Source organism: Galleria mellonella, unplaced genomic scaffold (genome assembly GCF_026898425.1).
Source record: "Galleria mellonella isolate WM207_F2 unplaced genomic scaffold, CSIRO_AGI_GalMel_v1 utg93, whole genome shotgun sequence".
In the NCBI taxonomy this organism is placed as follows: Eukaryota; Metazoa; Arthropoda; class Insecta; order Lepidoptera; family Pyralidae; genus Galleria; species Galleria mellonella.
This window is the reverse complement of record NW_026442176.1, coordinates 900,487-920,824: the sequence shown is the minus strand read 5'-3', so window position 1 is coordinate 920,824 and position 20,338 is coordinate 900,487. Positions and strand designations below refer to the sequence as shown.

Genomic DNA, 20,338 nt, shown 5'->3' with positions numbered 1-20,338 from the left:
CGGTTGATAAATGAGTGTGAAAATTCCGGTCATGTGGATGAAATTATGGGTAACAGCAAGTAAATTATATAAAATATTATAAGTATATATACAATATTTAACTATAAAAATTATTTAAATCCACAAAAAAAATCCCTCAATGGAATCATGGCATTTTATATGAATATATTTTTATATTAGCATTAACTTTTGCTACTCATAAAATATATATTATTTTGGATACTTTGTATACTTATTTTATTGTCTGTTTTGTAGATCGTTCTGAACTAGTTTAAATGTTTAACAAATGATAGTATAAATAAGAAAATAGTTCACGTTGTACGTTAGACGTACTTTAGTCTGTTAAGAAGATATTAATACTGTAAGTAGATAGTACTCCAGTTTTTTTTTTTTATTAGATGAAAATGGAGTTGTAAACCCGCCTGCGCTAATGGGATACACTGATGGGGCACCAGTAAAGGGTGATCGATGAGGATGAAAACAGACCAGTTAGCCCATCATGATTAATTCATCATGATAGGGTAGTACTCCAGTTGGACTCGTACACTGGATGATTCGTACATAAAATATAGACACAAAACAAACCTGTTTCCTATAATTTAATGGTAATTTATTGATTAATATAAAATGAAAATAATTAAATAAAATTAAAAAAACATGAGGTAATTTGAGTACTAAATTCTATCCATTTATGATATATTATCATTACCTTAAATTTATAAATCAGTAGGTATATAATATACAGGAGGGAGACTTTGTACAGAAGGCATTACTTATCTATCTCTGTCTCATTCGTATTTCTGCCGTGAAGCAGTTATATTTACATGGCAATATTTTGGTTTGAAGGGTGGGATATGGAAATGAAAGTACAGAGGCGTAAAACTTTAGTCCTCAGAAATGGTAAAGCATAAAGGGTAATATAGGATAGTATTGTTCATGTCTTTAGGTAACGATAAGCATTTTCCATCAAGTGGATCGTCAGCTTGTTACCCATTCTGAGTTGCATAAAAAATTTTTAATTTACGAAGTAATATACGAGTAAGTATACGAAAGAGTATTTTTATAGATAACTAGCTGACCCCGTAAACGTTGTTTTACCACTTATTGCGAAATATAAAAATCGCGGTTAAAAGACAGGGGTTGGTCGTAAAACGATGATAATTTAAAGTTGTGTGTATTTTTCAGTGATAAATCATAATAAAATAAAAATGGAAAATTTTTGTTAAAAAAATAAAATAAAAAAATTTTGGGGAGGGTCACCCTTATCATTGAGGGGTATAAAAAATAGATGTTGGCTGATTCTCAGACCTACCCAATATGCACACAAAATTTCATAAAAATTGGTAAAGCCGTTTCGGAGGAGTTTGGTAACAAACACCGTGATACGAGAATTTTATATATAAGATACAGAACGTCGGCTATCTGACAGTATGGATCATTTTAAGTAGGTACTGTATAATTGTAATTTCGATCAATAGCCTGTTTAATCACAAATGTTTCAACTGATCTGCAATTCTAAACTAGCGTAGCTCGCCTACGGTGGGCGGCCAACTGGGCAACTCGTGTAGTATTTCCGTCACTGTTCGTAGCGTTTCCGTAGCCTGATCGTAGTTTGCGCCCATGTTATATGCTACATCGCTTATAGTTTTAACTTATTACTTGATCAACTTAATTATATATATAATCTTATCTATGCCATTTTAATCAAGTCACAGATGATACAAAACTATGATAGTATATAAATACGAATATTACCTATACTCGAATATAAATTAAAAAAATAAAATCAGTTATTACACAGTTATTACTCGATAAAAGATATTGTCAAAAAAAATATTTCAATATGTTTCATATTTAGTGAACTTTTTATTCGTATTTATTATTTGATGAGAAGAAGACAAATTTTTAAAAACCTTAAAACTTCATGTCCTGCTACGTCCTGTGTACCTACCGTACAATTTCTTCAAAATAAGTTTATACCTAATATGAATTTCATGTTAGATCGTAATAAATTTAAGTTACGATTAAGTTAAATATAAGTAGGTATATCGTGTAGTGATCGAGGTAGTGACGACAAAACGCAACGCAGGCAGCGTTAGTGCGCGCCGCGCCGGCCGGTCGACATGACGTCGCGCCGGCGGCGCCGCGTCGCTTTTCGCGACTATGTACCTATGGACGTGCGTGCTATGGCCAAGGTATAAGAAAAATAAGTTTTAATAATGAAATTGTAACATTTAATACGGTGCTTTATGGAGACGAATGAAGTTGTTTTTTCTAAATTATTTTCCCGAAGAATCATTATGTTAAATGTAGTTTCTACCGTAAACTATAAGTTTCAGAACAGCTTAAAGTGCACTTTAACTCGTTGGAATCTTTTGTATAAAGACTAAGGACGTGCATCTCGTTTTTGTATTTATTTACTTTTTCCCTTGATCTTATATCTTTTACCAATACCGAAAATTGATATTTAAAGGGTATTATTCTGTGAAATCCCAAAGTATGTAAACGAAAATATTATGAATATGACTACTTAAGTTACTAAATAAATAAATAAATAGTATAGTTTCACCGTGTATCTTGAGACAGGATACATTACTTACTTCAGCATTTATACAATGCTACGGTTTATAATATTATGATTGTAATAAAATATAATTTAATCATTATCATTAATCTATTTACGTTCATTGATAATAAAAATAAAACTTAGAAAATTTAGTTCTAAATGTCATGAGGATTTGCATTAAAAGACACGGTAAAGACAACAGTAAGCGAAATAAAACTAATTTTAACAATAACGACAGATAGAAGCCCGTTGTACTAATATATTAATGCTACAAACAACGACTTAATACAAAATATCTATCTCCTATTTGATGTAATCTAAGAAATAACCCTTGTTATTACTGATCTCGTCGCGATAATATACGATTTTATATACGTAAGTATCCAGATATATATAATTAAGTATTGCAAAAAAAAAACCCTAAATCGTAACAAAATTAATACGCGACCAACACCGTAATAATTCTTATCGTTTGAAAAGAGAATTATTAAAGTCCATTCAAATTTGACGAAGATGTCGTGTAATAATCACACAAAAAAAAAATGCCGGCTCATTAAAAAACTCCTCAAATATTAAGTCGTTTAAAAACAGAAGTGGATCAAACAATCAATCATTTATTTACATAAAATTTTACAAGTTGTGTTTTGAATATAATACGTATAAAACTTACGCTATTAGCTACGTAACAATGAAAAGGAAAAGTAACTAGTTAAAATATTCGTCATAATTATAAATGTTCTTTCTTAATAACCAAGATATCAGTTTGTTTATGAATATGGAAATGTTTCTAATGTCTTTTAATTCTATAGACAACATGTATGCTTTTTGTAGCCTGACTAGCAATCTGGTCCGGCTTCGTCCGGATATACAGAATTTTTTTTAAATAATATATAGCCTGTGTTACTTGCTGATAATTTAGCTTTCTGTATGTGAAAAGTGATTAAATTCAGTTCCATAGTTTTTGAGTTTATCCATTACAAATATATAATCAAATCTTTCCTCTTTATAATATTAGTATAGATAACGTGATCAATACTTAACTACTCTGAAAATAGGGACAACTGAATTTCAAAACAGAACATCTTACTGCAATGACAAAATTTTAAGTCTGTGTAAAATAACTTAAAACTACTAGAAATTCTTTGATTTAAGATGAGCTTTCATAAATGATACTTAGGAACTTCATGAAAACAGTAGATAAGAGATTTCGCTTTGACGCGAAGTTTTTTATTAGCTAATAATATTTCGGATTATATAACGAAGTCACTGAAGGCTGCATTGATTAAAGTAATTAAATTTTTGTAGATATCAGTTTCTGACTCTAGGGAAAAATTGCCCAGATCATTAAAATAAGTTCATGTAAGTTAAATGCTCATTTAATAAAAAGAGTATTAAATATGCTAATTTTGGAATATATTTGCCAGATCAGACCTTGATAACTACGTAAATATGTATATAGCGCCTGCTCACGAACTAACCGCAACAAAGAGCGTGTCGGAAACTTGAAGACATAATTCGCAACATGAGATCGTATTAATTCTATTAATAGATAGTCATTAACAGAAATAATCAATGTCGCGTGCTATCACCTACTAAGTATACTAATATTAAAACAATGCCTCTGCAGTGTATTGTGAATAAATTTAGCCAGCTTTGTTTAGGTACACCATAGAGTCAAACACGATATATTTACGTAAACCTCATGATATATTTGTGTTATATATATATACATATAACATTACAAAAACAACTAAATAAATATAAATGTACAAGAAAAAAAAAAACAATCAAGATTAATTTCTTTATTACAGTTCAGTTATTGCAATAAAAGTGAATTCATTAAAGATCACTGATATTTAAGAATTAAGTTTGCTTGTAAAATAAATAAAAAGTTTTAACTTAATACAAAATATTTAACAGTGAAATCAATTTGAACCTGTTCAGGAATATTTCAAGGATTTAACTACGTTATCTCACTGTATTTCAATTTGGATTTCCTGAAAAATCCTATAGTTCAATCGTACCCTAATGTATTTTCTCCTATATGTGCATAGGTGTTCTGCTTTCATATCTAATTTTAATTTATCTAATTATACTTAAACATTTCACTCTAAGCCGAAACACAAATTGTTTTGTATGTATATAAGAATATTTACACACATGGTTCAAAAAAGTATACGTATTTGATTATCATCATCGTATTATCTTATGTACTTATTGCCCACAGCTGGCTAACTATGTAATAGACTTACTCTTTCATATTTCGGCTCCCGAATCATCTGTATCCGTTTATTATATGCAACTTTTATGATGTCGTTGGTCCTTTTTGTGAGGTTTATATGTTATAAAATACATGTAGGGTCGAACATAAATTCTAGAAGAATATATAATATCAAAGAAATTTTAATTAAAAAAAATTATAACAATTATTATTATCTATTAATTTCAGTAATTACGGTTCTCCAACCTGATTTCTATATGGTTGTATACAGCACAATTTTATGGTTAACACGTGTCCCATACACTTTTAACTTACCAAGGTAATGTTCTTATTTTGGTAGCATACTCGTGAATTTTATCGATTCGCGTGACTATTTTTTGTGATGGATATATATATATATATATATATATATGAAATACACAAAAATATAAATGTTCAAGAACAAAGCAATGGCGGTGACTTTATTGTGTAGAGGTATTTGAAAATTTAACACGCAACCATCGACAAGATTTAAACAGGCGGTAAGCACACACCTGCTTCGGGCTTTTAACTTTTTATTTATTTAGCACTCAGACAAAGTAAACACACCTTTTAAGCTTTCCTCTATTTAGTTAACGGTAACATTTTTGTTTTAGACATAATTATACAAATATAAAAAGTCACTAATGCAGAATAAGGTGAACTGTTCCTGTAATGTAAAATATATTGCGTTAGTTATCGAGCGGAGAATTTACTTTTAATAAAAATTTATAACTGAGATTTTCTTTCAAAAATACGTGTCTGCCTGTGAACGTCGGAACCGGGCCAACATGCAAAAATAACACGGAAAATCAATTGCATCGTCGAGGCTGCTGGTCACCCTACTTAGTGCCTGCAGTCTGATCGCGATTTTACAATACTTCACACCACCGCAGTCCCTATCTTTCTTCATTGATCCAAACAAAAGTGTATAATTTTACATCTATATCCTCCAAGTACTTACTTGAACTTATAGCGAATGTTATGTGCTTGATGTTTTAAACAATGTTAGAGTACCTACCCACGTGTTGTACAAGATTTCAACTTTTTTAAAAATCGTCACTGTTTGCTTTCTTTGTAGTAGGTATGTAATATAAAAGTTGTTTATTACAACTTACTGTAACTTGCGTGTAATTATATGTTTAGCATGTTTGATGTGTGTTCTAAATAATATATTTGTATGCAATTCATTTATTATTCGACGAATTGTTAAATTATTTAAATAATAACTTCATAGATGAAAATGTAAATTATTAAAACTGCATTGATTTGTAAAGTGATTGAAATTTATAAAATGTAATAAATTTTCATTAAAAATAACAACATAAACCAACAATTATAGATATATAAATAATGTTAAATTTATATAAATTAGTAAGTATCTATTTATTCAATATGCGTACAGGAATACGAAGAGGAGGGACGACGTTCACGCCGGCATTCCTCCCCCTGCAACTCCAGAGAGGGTAGCACCACTGCGCTACATACGCAGCACTACGACGATGCTGTAAGTATTCACTTAATTACTAATACTATAGATAAAAAACCGGCCAGGTGCGAGTTGAACTTACATACCGGGGTTCTGTACATACGAGGTTTGTCCGATATAAAATGTACGTATAAAAGTTTTTAAAAATTTTATTTTACAATTATTCAGGTAAATCAATTTTATCCCCTTAAAGTACTCCCCCTGTGACATAATGCATTTTTAACGCCGTTTCCACTGTGAGAAGGCTCCTTGAAAGTCCTCTGGTTGTAGGTTTCTCAGCTGCCCCGTCGTAGCTTTTTTTTCTCATTTATGTCCCCCAAATGCCGCCCCCGAAGTACCAATTTGGTTTTTGGGAACAAGAAGAAGTCACACGGGGCCAAATCCGGCGAATAGGGGGGGTGTTCGGTCACCGTAATGGAATTTTTACTCAAAAACTCACGGACAACAAGAGAGGTGTGGGCAGGGGCATTGTCGTGGTGAAGAATCAACGCCCCTTCGCGCCAATTCTGGACGAACTCGTTTACACGAGCTTTGAGGCGTCTGAGCATCTCGTAGAATTTTCCATCAACTGTCTGGCCTGGAGGAGAGATTCTTGATGGACAATCCCTAACATCGAAAAAAACAATCAACCTTGTCTTGACATTTGAGCTGGATTTTCTTGATTTTTTTGTTCGTGGTTCCCCGGATGTCTTCCATTTTGCTTTCACGGCCATTCTTGCCGAGTTTCGAGAGAATATATATTACGACGCGCTGCTCTTCAACGGAAGCGGGCTCCATTACGGGGTTTCGTTAAGAAACTTCACAGATGGCGTGACAAGCCAGTTCATTATACGGCGGTCAGACCAGAACTGAAGCATTGTTAGGGACATAAGGAAGGGGTCCTGCGCTTACCTTTTTTCCCCACTCCTCTTTCTCGCATTCCAGAACACTTTTATATTTCCGGACATATTTCGTAAATATATTATATGATATAAAATGACCGTTGGTGCATTCGTTATACGGAACAGACACCTGACAGTTATTATTATTGATACAATTACAATTTAATACAACAAAATCTTATTTTTAACTAAAATTGTGGCCGTAAACACTTTTTCTCTGCTAGCACTAAAACAAGGTTACCAGTGGTAGTTTTGTTTGCTTACCTGGGTATATATTATATCAAATAACACGACTTTAACACCACGTGATCGGTACAGTATCTAACAATTTTACGTACAAAAATGTCCAATATGCATTCTTTATTGTCAATGTTTTATTTTTTTCAAGTTGTTTATCACATGTAGTAGGTATCTCTGTTTTGCGTTTTTTTACTGCTCTACCAAAAGAGAGATGTGGGTAGGTCAAACTATATGAATCAAACTAAACAAATGAATTATAAACTTTAGTACTTAACTAATATTTTTATTTTGTTTTATTTTTACTCGCATTAGTAAAATATAAGTTTACATTTTATCTTTCGTATTATTATTTTTTAAAAACCAGTAAGCATTATAGCTACAGAATAATTTGCAGTAAGTAAAGGCTTATTTTTTTTTATTTCGTTTGAGTTTATATTTAATATTTCGTTTTATATTTAATTAAACACTGTATTTATTATATATAATAGTGAAAAATATAGTAATTATTGGGTAATTAATTTTATTAAACACTTAGATGGTTCACTACTTGTTTGAAGCTTAATGTTTGTGCGATATTTCATTTACGTAACGAAGGTAAAATTTATGATCTTGAACTCTCTGTTATATATGCAATAAAAGTTATTTATGGATATAGTCTTCAACATACGTAACTTATTAGATTAAGAAATATGTAAGAAGTATGAATCTTTGTGATGTGGCGCGTCTGGGGTAGCCCTTGTCGTCATTTCCCGCCGAAACTCGTTTGTAACTGTAGATTTTGGCGGCATGCCAACCCCTGACAGAGCAATTCCTATCTTACTGCTACATCAAAATGCTATACCAAATATTAGGTACTTACTTACTGAAGATTACATATTTTTTATTTATTTAGTTGTCTATTGATTTATATATAATTTTCTAGTATGTTTTCTATATATGAGAAAAATATAACCATTAATATAAAATATTTCCATTATCTATACATATAGATGCTTAATATTTGCTGGCTTTAGCAGTCTTTTTTATAGATAGGCATAAAATAGCGTGATTCCATAAAAGATCTCTTGAAAAGTCTGAGAACTTTATAAATAAATAAATATCATTATTATAAAAGATGTAAACTAAAACATGTACTCCTTTTTATAATATTTTATTTAATCATAGAGAAGCATTTTATACTTTTGAGATATTCTGTTCTTAATATACACATAATTATTTATATCAGTCTAATACACTAAAATTAAGCAATAAAAAGTATTATTTTACCATTATTCATTAGACCTTGCATTATACATTACTATTTTCTGAAAAATTTACACAATCTTGTAATTTTTTTTTATGGTAAATTTTTTATGTTAAACATAACCAGCAGCAATGAAAAGAGTATGTATACATCTCAAATACAAACAGTTTATTGAAAACATAATTATGATTCCGTCAACTTCATTATAAATTAAATATTACGTATTAATTTTAGTATTTAATAAAATATTTGATATGCGTAACATCGCTAAATGATTATCAAATTAATATTTCTACCTAGGCCGTATAATACCCGCAATATTAAATTTATTTTTTATTATAAAACTTTTTTATAAAATCATATTTGTGTACTTGCTCTAATTAGTAATTCTTATAAGAAATTTTTCTTGGATTAATTTTCAGGTTTCAGTCAGATACAGAAAGATATAAAAACAGTTATTCAGAAATTTCCTCAGAGTAGGCCCTTATATAGATATTTTTTATTTAATGTCAGAATATTACATTATGCAATAAAATTACGTAGATATAATATTATTAATGAGGCTAAAAAGATTAGGAAAATATTAAAATATACAATAAATATTTACTTTCAAATTGACTGTTCTCATTTACAGAAATTATCTGATGAAATTAATTATCCTCTCTATAAACGTCGTTGTCGCGTTTTATATTTAATGAATTATTATCGAACAACATAAGATTTACATACTTTCTTAACTAATTCTTTACTAAATTATCTGAAAGTGCTAATTGTGAATCTGGTAGGTACAGTAATAATATCATATACAATTTTCTGTTATTACGGATAACAAACGAATATTTTACCATTTATAATAATTAAATTTCTACTCTATGTAATTTTATATAATACGTTAAAATATTATGAATTTTTGTTTAAGTACTTAGGGATTCTGATTTCATTTAAAAAAAAATGATATCTTTAAAAAAATCCACTAATAACAATATACAATTGTAGGTACAGGTGAGTGTCTCGAACATTAACTATCCTAATATATTTTGCAAATCACGGTCATTTGTTTAGAACAAGGTTCCGTAAATCGCTTACGTAATCGCTTAATAGGCCAGGCATGGGGTTCATTAATCTATCAACTATGTTAAAGCTAGGCATATTAAATCTATTTCCTTAGAAGATACGTCATAGCTTTTCTTGCAACGTTCGGCGAAGTTCTTCAGTTGCCTTCGCTAGGTCCTTGTTATTATGGAGACGTTGTTTGCCTCCCAAATCTCCTGCACATTCCTCCAAATAGTCTTTAGGTGGCTCGGCTGGATATTTGCTCCCAAATTTGGGTCGAGGAATCCGCACGCGTTTTACATCACCTAACCAACTCTCCATTCTGATTAAATTAAAACGTCTTTTGGCGATTTTTGGTAGCTAACTTATGTCCGCAGATACCTGAAAAAAATAAATAATGACCTTGTTATAAATTGCCACAGAGTCCGTAACTTGTTCTTCGTTTAGGTTTAAGAAATACATAATTTCGTGATCTATTAGGAAAGAGATTACAGTTTAAATTATGGGATACGTTCAGTCTACAATTATTAATTTGGCTGATAAATCATATAATTATAATTTCTACACAAGTTCCACTTTCGCGGAAGCTAACAACTGACACTCTGTTATTATTGCAGATTGTATCGTATCTTAACAAGTTAAAAAAGTAGTAACACGCACTGGTTCTTTTAAATGTTGGTCAATAATTGTGCAAGCTCCAACGATGGTCACTGGGGAATGGTGAAACCTCGATATTGCAACCAGTGAATAGGTACAATTTTATCTGGTGCTCCCCCCGCAGACAGAGCATAGCATACGCCGGGGGCCGTGGGCGCCAATGTCAAAGAACTGGTATATATGGTCAACACTATTTAAATAAATGATCAAATAATGTAATCTTCCTAGCTTCTATCTTATTTTGTATACATAGTAATAATATAAATCTAAAAGTTTACAAAGATCTTTGGATGTTTATTTGGATATTACTGATGTTACTCAATCATCACAATCACGTTTGAATTTAATGAGGTGTACAGATAATCTATACTGTTTATTCTAGATCATCATCGGGCAAAGCGACAGGATATCTACAACTAGTATTGTTAAACTTTATTTCTCATCTGATTTGTGTTATGACTAATGCAGTAAGCGCTATAAAAAGCATCAAGGCAAGATGGATAAAAAATCAAAATCGCTTCTTAAATTAGTTGAACTTTTAAAATCAGGTTTTGTAAATATATAGGGAAATGTTATCTAATATAAACAAACATAAAATCTTTAATTTTGTTGTTAAATAGAGTTAATTATTTACATTACGTTACATCCCTTTTTTAATTTAATTTTTTAATTTAGCTTTAATATACTTAGTAATTGTCGTTTAAAAATTGTATATCCCTCATGTGATTCCATTGCTGTGACCTTTGAGTAAGTGGCGTGTGAATTTTAATAAGCTCAATATTTTTCTGTGGCGTGTTATTACTTACAATAATGTCAAAATCTGAATGTGTATGCTGGATATTAATATTTAAAAATGGCCTTTAATAGGTATTTAGCGTTTATTAAAGAAATTTAAGTTATATTGTAGTGGAGTTTCATAAAATACTGTGACCTTGTTTACGACCATTTTTTTATTATGGAACAATACCTTGAGCTGAGAACATATAAGGAACTTGAAACCTTTCATTGTTTTTTAATCTAGATCTGAACAATTTATTGAGCAAGCGCACGGGCCACATTTATCACCATGACAATATGTAGATATCTCCCAATAATACTCGTATTTATGACAGTGATCAATACAAAACTTAATAGTTATTTCTAAATATATCATTTATAAGTATATAGACGTGGAAAATAGACATAAAAATATCTAATGGTGTCTTAACAATGCAATATAAAAACAAATTTATTTCAACTTTCTCGTACGTGTTTGTTATTATAGACATAGTAATTATCTAGATTTTAATGAGCCGAGCATCTTTAAAATCATTATTGATTAGTCAGCAGATAGCAGTAAGTAGGCGCATCTTCCACAATAACTTATCTGCCGTAAGACAAAGAGTTTTAATGCACGAATGGCTTTCTCTAGTGAAAGTGTGTCTAAGTCAGTGGCGTTACTCCGTTTGACGCTTTCGAACCTCGCCATTATCTTATTTGCTAATTTAATGATTTATCAATTAGTTATGTATAATCTGTTACCCAATTAATTATACAAGTAGCAATATACATACCTACAAACACATGTAAAAGTTGTACATGTGATTAGATCTAATTAAATTGATTTTATGTAATGATATTCATTACATATTATTTCAACTAAGAAATTTCAGTATAATAAAACTTTAATAAATAAAATATTTGCAAATATATGTAATTGTTAGTTACAAAATATGATAATAGACCGTACATTAACTACTATCAGCATCAAAATAAATAAAACATTAATACTATTATTCTAATACTATTTAAATAAATACATATGTTTGTCATAAGTATTTTTTTTTTGCTGGGTGAAAATGGTATGGTAACCCCGCCTGCGCTAACGGGATACGCTGGCGGAGCACCAGTGAAGGGTGATAGATGAAAATGAAAACAGGCCAGTTAGCCCATCATGATGAATTCATCAGGAATTAACCATGATAGTTTCCAGGGGGAACCGCGAGGAGGTCGACCTTGTTGGGTATATTAGCAATGGGATTCTCAGTCTCCATTACTAACAATCCCTTTTCCCCCCAATGTCATAAGTATTTTATTATATTTATAAACTGGAATTAGCTAAAACGATTAGTTTAATAAATAAATAATAGCTACAAAAAAAATAACTTATGAGATCTACAAATATTTTTTATAGGTCATACTGCTATACAAACTATCACTAAAACAAACAAAGAAGCGACTATGTAAATAAGTGCCTACCTACCAATCTTATGGAACAGTTTTGTTCGTGAGATGGCAGTTAGGGACTGGTTATATTATGAATCATATCTACACGTGGGCGATTTACGACAACAAACTTCTGAGTCGATAGTGAGTCACTTTCGTCAATACACAAAAAGTGCCTACTGTCCGAGGGAAAAGTCACTCCATCCATAACAATGAATAGTATTAATTAGTTTATTAAATAAATTTAATATACTAACATATCTCTCATACGAATATAATAAAAATTTAATATTGTGAAAGTTTAAAAATAATGTTTGATTATATTTATTATTATTACTTAATTGGTAACATAACATTAAAAAAATGTTCATTTTAGTCTTATTAATTGGGTTATGACCCAAAACGTGTGTTGTCTCTGTTAGTTTCTAGTGTCTCGTAGCACAACGAAAGTTTAGAACTTAACAATTAGTGTAATTTGTTGGTGCTTAAAAATAATATTTGTAGGTAGTATAAATCTACCTACAAATATTATTTTTACCATTACCAAAATAGCCTTTACCATGAACAAAATAACCTTTACATAAGTACAGATTTTTTATTTTACTAACATGGCTTTTGTAAAATATATATTTTACTAATATACTAAATTTTTATTTGATTATTATTTAAAAGAAAGAGAATTTGTGAATATTTTTTCATATAATTTTTTTTGCAACTGGAAATGGTAAACTAGTATATGGTCATCGTGATGGAAAGGAGTAACCATTGCGTGTAGCCATCGGCAGCATCATCGTTATCACAGAATACACTGTGACACCCATAGTACCCCTCACTCATTGCTATCCTTAAGGATTAAGCCTCCGTTACCTGTATTTTAATTACCATGTTCATATACGAAATAATACATTTTATGTATGGTATATATTTAAATAGGTACCTCAATAATATCTTCGCACACAACCATAAATTAATGAATATGTCTGCACACAACATGTCAAAGAGCCCATTAATACAGAAAATGTATAAATAGTTGAATACCTATTAATAATGTCATGATACATTGAATGATACGATTAGTTTCGCTCGAGAGAAGGCCAGGCTTGCCGGAAGTGGTCCGTGAACATCAGTAAACGGCATTGTCACAACTGAGCATCGTAATGGTAAATAAATATTAATATGGAAAGTGAATTAATTGAAAGACAACAACAACTATAATTACATCCTACGTTTTCAAGTATAGAGTGTTAAAAGCGATATGCTACTGACCTAGCCTTCACTTCTATAATTATTGTATTTATTTATGTACGTCGGTATATATACATTAGTATATACATATATAAACACTCATGTTACTAAGAGCATTAATACATAAAAGGGTTAACTACACGATTTCCTAAAATAACAATTTCCCAAAAGGACAAGTTATTAATAGAATTACTTTTGTGTCAGTAATAATTTATTTTTCTGTAATATCTAAATAGATATTTATCACATAAGACTGATGCTAAATCTATGTATATAAGATATCTTACAATACATAAATAATTAAATAATATATACCCTACAATTTATTTTACTAGTTTTATTATGTGCACACTTTATTTATTGCTAAACACAATTATTCATTAAATGTTAAACGTGTAGCATGTTTATTTATAAGTTCACTATTTTACATACGATATAAGTTTTAATGGAGTTTCGTAAGAGCTGATAATAATAGGTAATGTATTTTGTAATTGGAAACAAACTCGTATTTATGTGACTAAGTACTTCTCGAAACCTTTTATGTTAATTACTAAATGAACTAATAAAGAAGACGATAATATATTACCGTGCGATGGTAGCGTTACCTACACTGAATGTGGCTACAAATGGCTAAATTGTCTTACATTACGAGTACCTTCCAAATGGCTCTCGCACGTGACACCATAAATAATGCTCTATTGGTGCCCAGAATTAACATTACACCGTATTATACTTTCACCTCGCGTGTACATCGAGTGTTGTGTCGCCTCACGATAAAGACTATGCATCTCATTTTACCTCAGATGCAAATGCAATAATTTACAAAATTAAACAATAAAATATTCCCCCTTCTCTCTAAAAATATTTTAATATGGGTAAACATAAAAAGCATCTGCTTACTTTAGTTACTTTTATTTTTTTATTTACTTGTCACAGCGATGAAATAGCATAGTCATAGAACATCACAGAAAACTATGAATATGAAAAAACATATCTGATTTTGATAGCTTTAAATAAAAGAATTATATTCAAGTTTGTAAACAATAAAATATTCCCCCTTCTCTCTAAAAATATTTTAATATAGATAAACATAAAAAGCATTTGCTTACTTTGTTTACTTTTATTTTTTTATTTACTTGTCACAACGATGAAATAGCATAGTCATAGAACATCACAGAAAACTATGAATATGAAAAAACATATCTGATTTTGATAGCTTCATTTTGGAAAAAAAGAATCATATATTCAAGTTTGTATTCTTCAGTCTTGTACTTTTATACGCAGTTTGCATGCTAATTACACCAAATCATATTATGAGAGAGTCAAACAACAGTCAATAAAAATGTCATTCACATCTTTGTCAAATAATAACAATTGTCTCCTCACAAGCAACTTATACTATACACATCAACTCAAAATGTTTTTTAATTAGCAATATGTAATAACATCCAATAATGAAATCTAACCAAGTAATAAAACATGATTTATAATATTATCAATTATCGTTATTTTTACTGTTTTCTACCAGTTTATTGGTACTATTCGGCTGACAGTGGGGCAAGTAGTGCGCTGTTCCCATGGAGGAAACTGTTCCGGGGTCACCGTGCTGCACCTTAGACCTGTATCTCCGAGCATCATTATACGGGCTTTCGCTAAACAAATGTTCACGACTTAGCTTGTCAGATAATATATTGTATACATTTTTGAATGGCCATGACTTTTTTGTGTACTTAATTATTTTGTTTGTCATAGAGTGGGTTCAAGGAGAGTTTATAAAAATATTTACGTCGTCTTAACCAAATGATATACTGAATATATTTTTTATTCTAATAAACTCACTTTTTACTATCAAAAAATGACATCGAGCCTTAATGTTTCAAATCATAAACTCAATGAAGTATTAAAAATGGAATGTGTCTTAACTATGATTAATCTGTTTTAATAATAATACCTAATAGTACTTACGGTCCCAAGTCTTAATTTAATTGTTTTCTATGATATTTTGTTCTTAGTTTGTATCAATTACAGATTAAAAATACTATATACAGTTGAACTAACTGTAACTGTATTATAAGATTATTTTGAAAATTACATAATATTTCTAAAACAAGAAACAGTGAAAGGGAAACGAGGCGTAGATAAATGAAAATTTCGCACGACAAAATTACAAGCGGGGACAAGTTCGTGCATAAACTATTTGGAAGAACCAACTTAACCGTTTCTGACAAAATACAAACGGTTAATGGTAGCTCTGTGATAATGAACAAACGTCCCAGTTTATAGTTCCTTTTATGGTAATTGTAGCCCATACACCCGCGCCCTACTCGCTGCATTGATGTGTGCCTATTCTCATACTATGAGGAAATAAAAGTGAGTCATGACTGCAAGTATTAATTAACATCAATCGAAAACATTAATTGTCTGGGATACAAGATGTTTGACAAACTTTTTAATAAAACTCAACCGAGTTTATATTGGTCGAGAGATTAATGTACAATTAATGTCAATATTTTTACGGTGATTTCATATTAGATAAACATGACCGCACGTCCTACGTATGAAAATCTCAATAACTATTTGGGTGATTTTCAAAAAATGCGATTTTTGTCTAATTAGTAAAAATTTATTTGATTTGATGTCTTCAGAAAAATTGTTGTCCTCAGGAAACATTTTATAAAATGTTTTCTTTTATATCAGTGATATCGGCTTTTGGAATCTCGAAGTTGATAGCACAGTTGAAAGGGTTCACCGAAGTTGAACAGGGGTCGCATTTATAAAAACAAGCATTTTTATATTTCCTCCCAAGTTCCTTGAGTAAAAATGTCTATTTTATCCCTAGGATTAGGAAACTGAGATGACTAACTATATAACTCAAGGAGCCCGAAGTCATTGAGTTGCATTTCGGATTTGAGAATTTTACATTTGAATCTGAGAATACGTACAGATGCCTTATTTAATACGGCACCAAAGGCATGATCATAGGAATTATATATATAACCATAAGTGAACTGTGAACGACTGAAGTAATGATAATACATCATCATCATTATATTTAGGATTGTTCTACGAGTATCATTTTCCATTACACCACATATAAAATACGATTGCAGAAATAATAGTGATAATATTTGCGAAACTGTTGTACAGCAAAAAACATTAAACTGGATAGGAATAAGTCCATAACAAGCCCTCTAGTTGTATGATATGTTCTATTATTTCCTGCAATAACTAGTTTTCTTTATTTAGTCACTTGCCATACTACTTTCACTAGTTTCTTAAGTTTATAATAATTCATTTCTCCATCCCTTACACAAGCAAATTTATTGCAATACGAGTACCTACCATCGATTGTTTTGTTTAAGTAAGACGTTGAAGAATTCTAATAAATATTTATATATAAATAACGAGAATTTAATGAACTTTCGTTTCGTTTATTTATTTTGTCTATTAACTAAGTTTGTCGCAACGATAGTTCCATACTTACCCTCAAGAAGACTTACGAATGAAGTCGAAACTATTATCGGAAACGACAAACATAGTAATTTAATTAAATTCCCGTAATCTGATTATATATAAATAGTTATGAAAAATACTTAAATTTTAAAAATAATATATGTTGTGTATATAACTCTTCAGTTTCAGTTATTTTACTATCAGTTATTGGTCAAATGGGTCAAGTCAGTAGTTTAGCCGTGAAAATGTACGTGTAACAAGTATAAGAATTTATTAAAACAGAATTACAATTATTGCCTTTCACTTATATAACATTTTCATATAATATTAACAATAAACGTAGTTTAGCCTCTGTGTTAGCTGTTGCACGTATAACATAGTGCTGGTTTTCAGAATGCACCTAACTTCGAGAATTATTGAAATAGAACTATGGATATATGGAATAGAAACTTGGGTATAACATGTTGTTGCATACAATATTGAATATGCAGAATGTATTTTTGAGGTAAAGCAAGAAGAACAGCTAATTAACGTTAAATGTTGGTACCCAATACTTTTACTGCTTTTACGTACAACTTTGATATTCTTCTTCCTATATTGATAAATTTTTCGATAATCCACTAAAGTTCACTATTTTTCTATAATGTTAGTTAATAAGTTTTTCTGTCAAAATTTCTATAATGAAGGTTACATTATAGAATTTTTAACAGAAAAACTGTCATTTGTACTGTATTGAACAGTAATATTGAGTATCTATTTTTAATCAAGTGGATAGCAAACTTAAAGCATAATATATAGGTTCCTTTGCCAGACACTCCAGAAAAAAATTAACAACATTAGACGAGGTTAATAAGGATACGGAAATGTAGACAGTAGTGCGGTGAACGACCGATCTGTTTGAGTAGCGGGACCGTGACGGCCGCAGTACGACCATGTGCGTCCGCATCCAGACAGACTCCCACGCCACCATGCTAATTGCGAGCTTTGTTGGTGGCGTGAAACCTACCCAAATACAGAATTAAACGAGCTAGAAATGTTTGTATTCATGAGTTGAGCTAATTATATAGAAAATCACCAATTCTTATGACCATTACAGGCAATACGACTGCATAATTAGCATTAATTACATTTGTCAAATGAAACGTGGCTACGTAACTATAATTATACCTAATTCCGTATAATCAAGAGACTTTATCAACTGTTGCTGCAAAAAAATTCACATATGTCTTAATCACATTTTGTCGAGCACATTGCAATACATGGTACAGGACAAGTCTGCCGTTTATTCTCAGATTAAAAAGGTCCACTAATGATGTGTATACCCATGTATGGACAGGTGATCATAAATTAAAATTTACCTTCAAATTTCATTCCCCGAACTGTTGTCCTAATAAAATAGTATATGCAATACAAAAAGTTCATTTAAAGTACAAAACTCGCAATAGCATCACCCCCTAGCATGTTGGATTTTAACATGCTTATTGATATAAGAATATTTGGTACACATATATACCTATTACTGACTACTCCATTAGAGATTAAAGTCGTGACAAAAGCAATTTATATTTTCTATTTCATTTAATTATTACCTACTGGCTGCCGTAACTCTTACCTTTCAATTAAATTTAAACAATACAAAATATGTATACATTTGCATATTATTTTTGTCATAATGGCAATTGTATTGTACTGTTTCGTTATATAAACTCATTCAGTTCAATTATTATGCATACTTGTGGATATCCGTATATATTTTTACTTTTATGTGGTTGATGGTTATGGAACTATTATTACTCTCTATCGTGTTAATGAAACGTTTACCTTTTTTTATAGTCGTAACTCGGTGTCTTTTAATATGTAGAAAATACGAACAATACCAAAATTTTATTTAAATCCGTCCAACTCTTAAGTGATTATGTGTTTACGTAACTAATGTTTTCACACAGATTATTTACGTTTAATATATAAATACGAAGTAAGATTTCACTATATCAGATTACTAGGATGTGAACAGAGAGATGTTTATTATAAGATCATACCTCCTCTGCATGTAATTTCCGTTTAAATAAAACCAGTTTTACTGAACTTATTAATGATATATTTTTTTTTCTTTTAAAATACTATACAAAAGCTACGATATGTTTAAATTAATTTTTAATAACACAAAACATGAAAATGTTAATCAATTTAGAATTAACAAATATGACCTCAAGACGCACGTACATTGCGTGATCCTTAATCAGTGTTAAATTGAATTGTAGATTACTCCACGAAAAATATTTTTATGCAAAGGTTAAAAATAATAATATTATGAAAATCCAGTCCGAATTAGAGCAAATAAGTTACATAGTAACATGTTTTGTGTGAGAGGGTCATGTGTATATACATGACCTTACCTACATATTTAATTTTAGGTTCTTATACGAATTTAATTTTAAATTTAATATATTAGATATACTCGTAGTATATCGGTTATTTGAATATATTATAAATATACAGCATATAAAAGTTACATCTACTATACAGTTGATGCAATTATCAAATTTGATAGGAATTTGTGATACGATATAGAAGAAACGTTTTAAAGCAGTACAGCACATACTACTCTAGACGAATATAACACAATTATAAAGCCATTAACTAAAAATTGCAATTCACCTAAATACCTATAACGGAGTACAAGAGAAGTATTTTCTTGTTAGGTAACAACAACATATTCAAGCGCATGCTAGAAGCATAAAGAAGTTTTTGTAAAAAAGAAATATTTGAAATAAGATTACTATCCCATACTCTTTTTCGTGTACTAAAATTTATTCTTGCTCTGCAGTTTACAAGAAATATATGTTTGTTTCCATTTCTAACGACTGCTAAAAAAAAACTCAATTCGTCTTAATTTTTAATGTATTGCCACATAATAATAAAATAAATAAAGAGATAAATAAAATTCTAACTAATAAGTGTAAAAGTTAGTTTGTTATTTCGATTCGATTAATTGTCATGAAATTTGATATATGTACTCGTAAACATAGTGTTCGTAAATGGAATAGAAAAAGACATAGGTTACTTC

General features: G+C 30.1%; 1 protein-coding gene across 7 annotated transcripts in view; it reads left to right on the top strand.

The window, feature by feature from the left end:
• LOC116412764 (whirlin) overlaps positions 1 to 20,338 on the top strand; it is a 100,814-nt gene that overhangs the window by 63,705 nt on the left and 16,771 nt on the right. For all 7 annotated transcript variants that reach the window (XM_052902572.1, XM_052902576.1, XM_052902574.1 and 4 more), the window contains one exon: positions 6,211 to 6,312. In XM_052902572.1, coding sequence (XP_052758532.1) covers positions 6,211 to 6,312 — 102 coding nt within the window. The remainder of the gene's footprint in view (positions 1 to 6,210; positions 6,313 to 20,338) is intronic.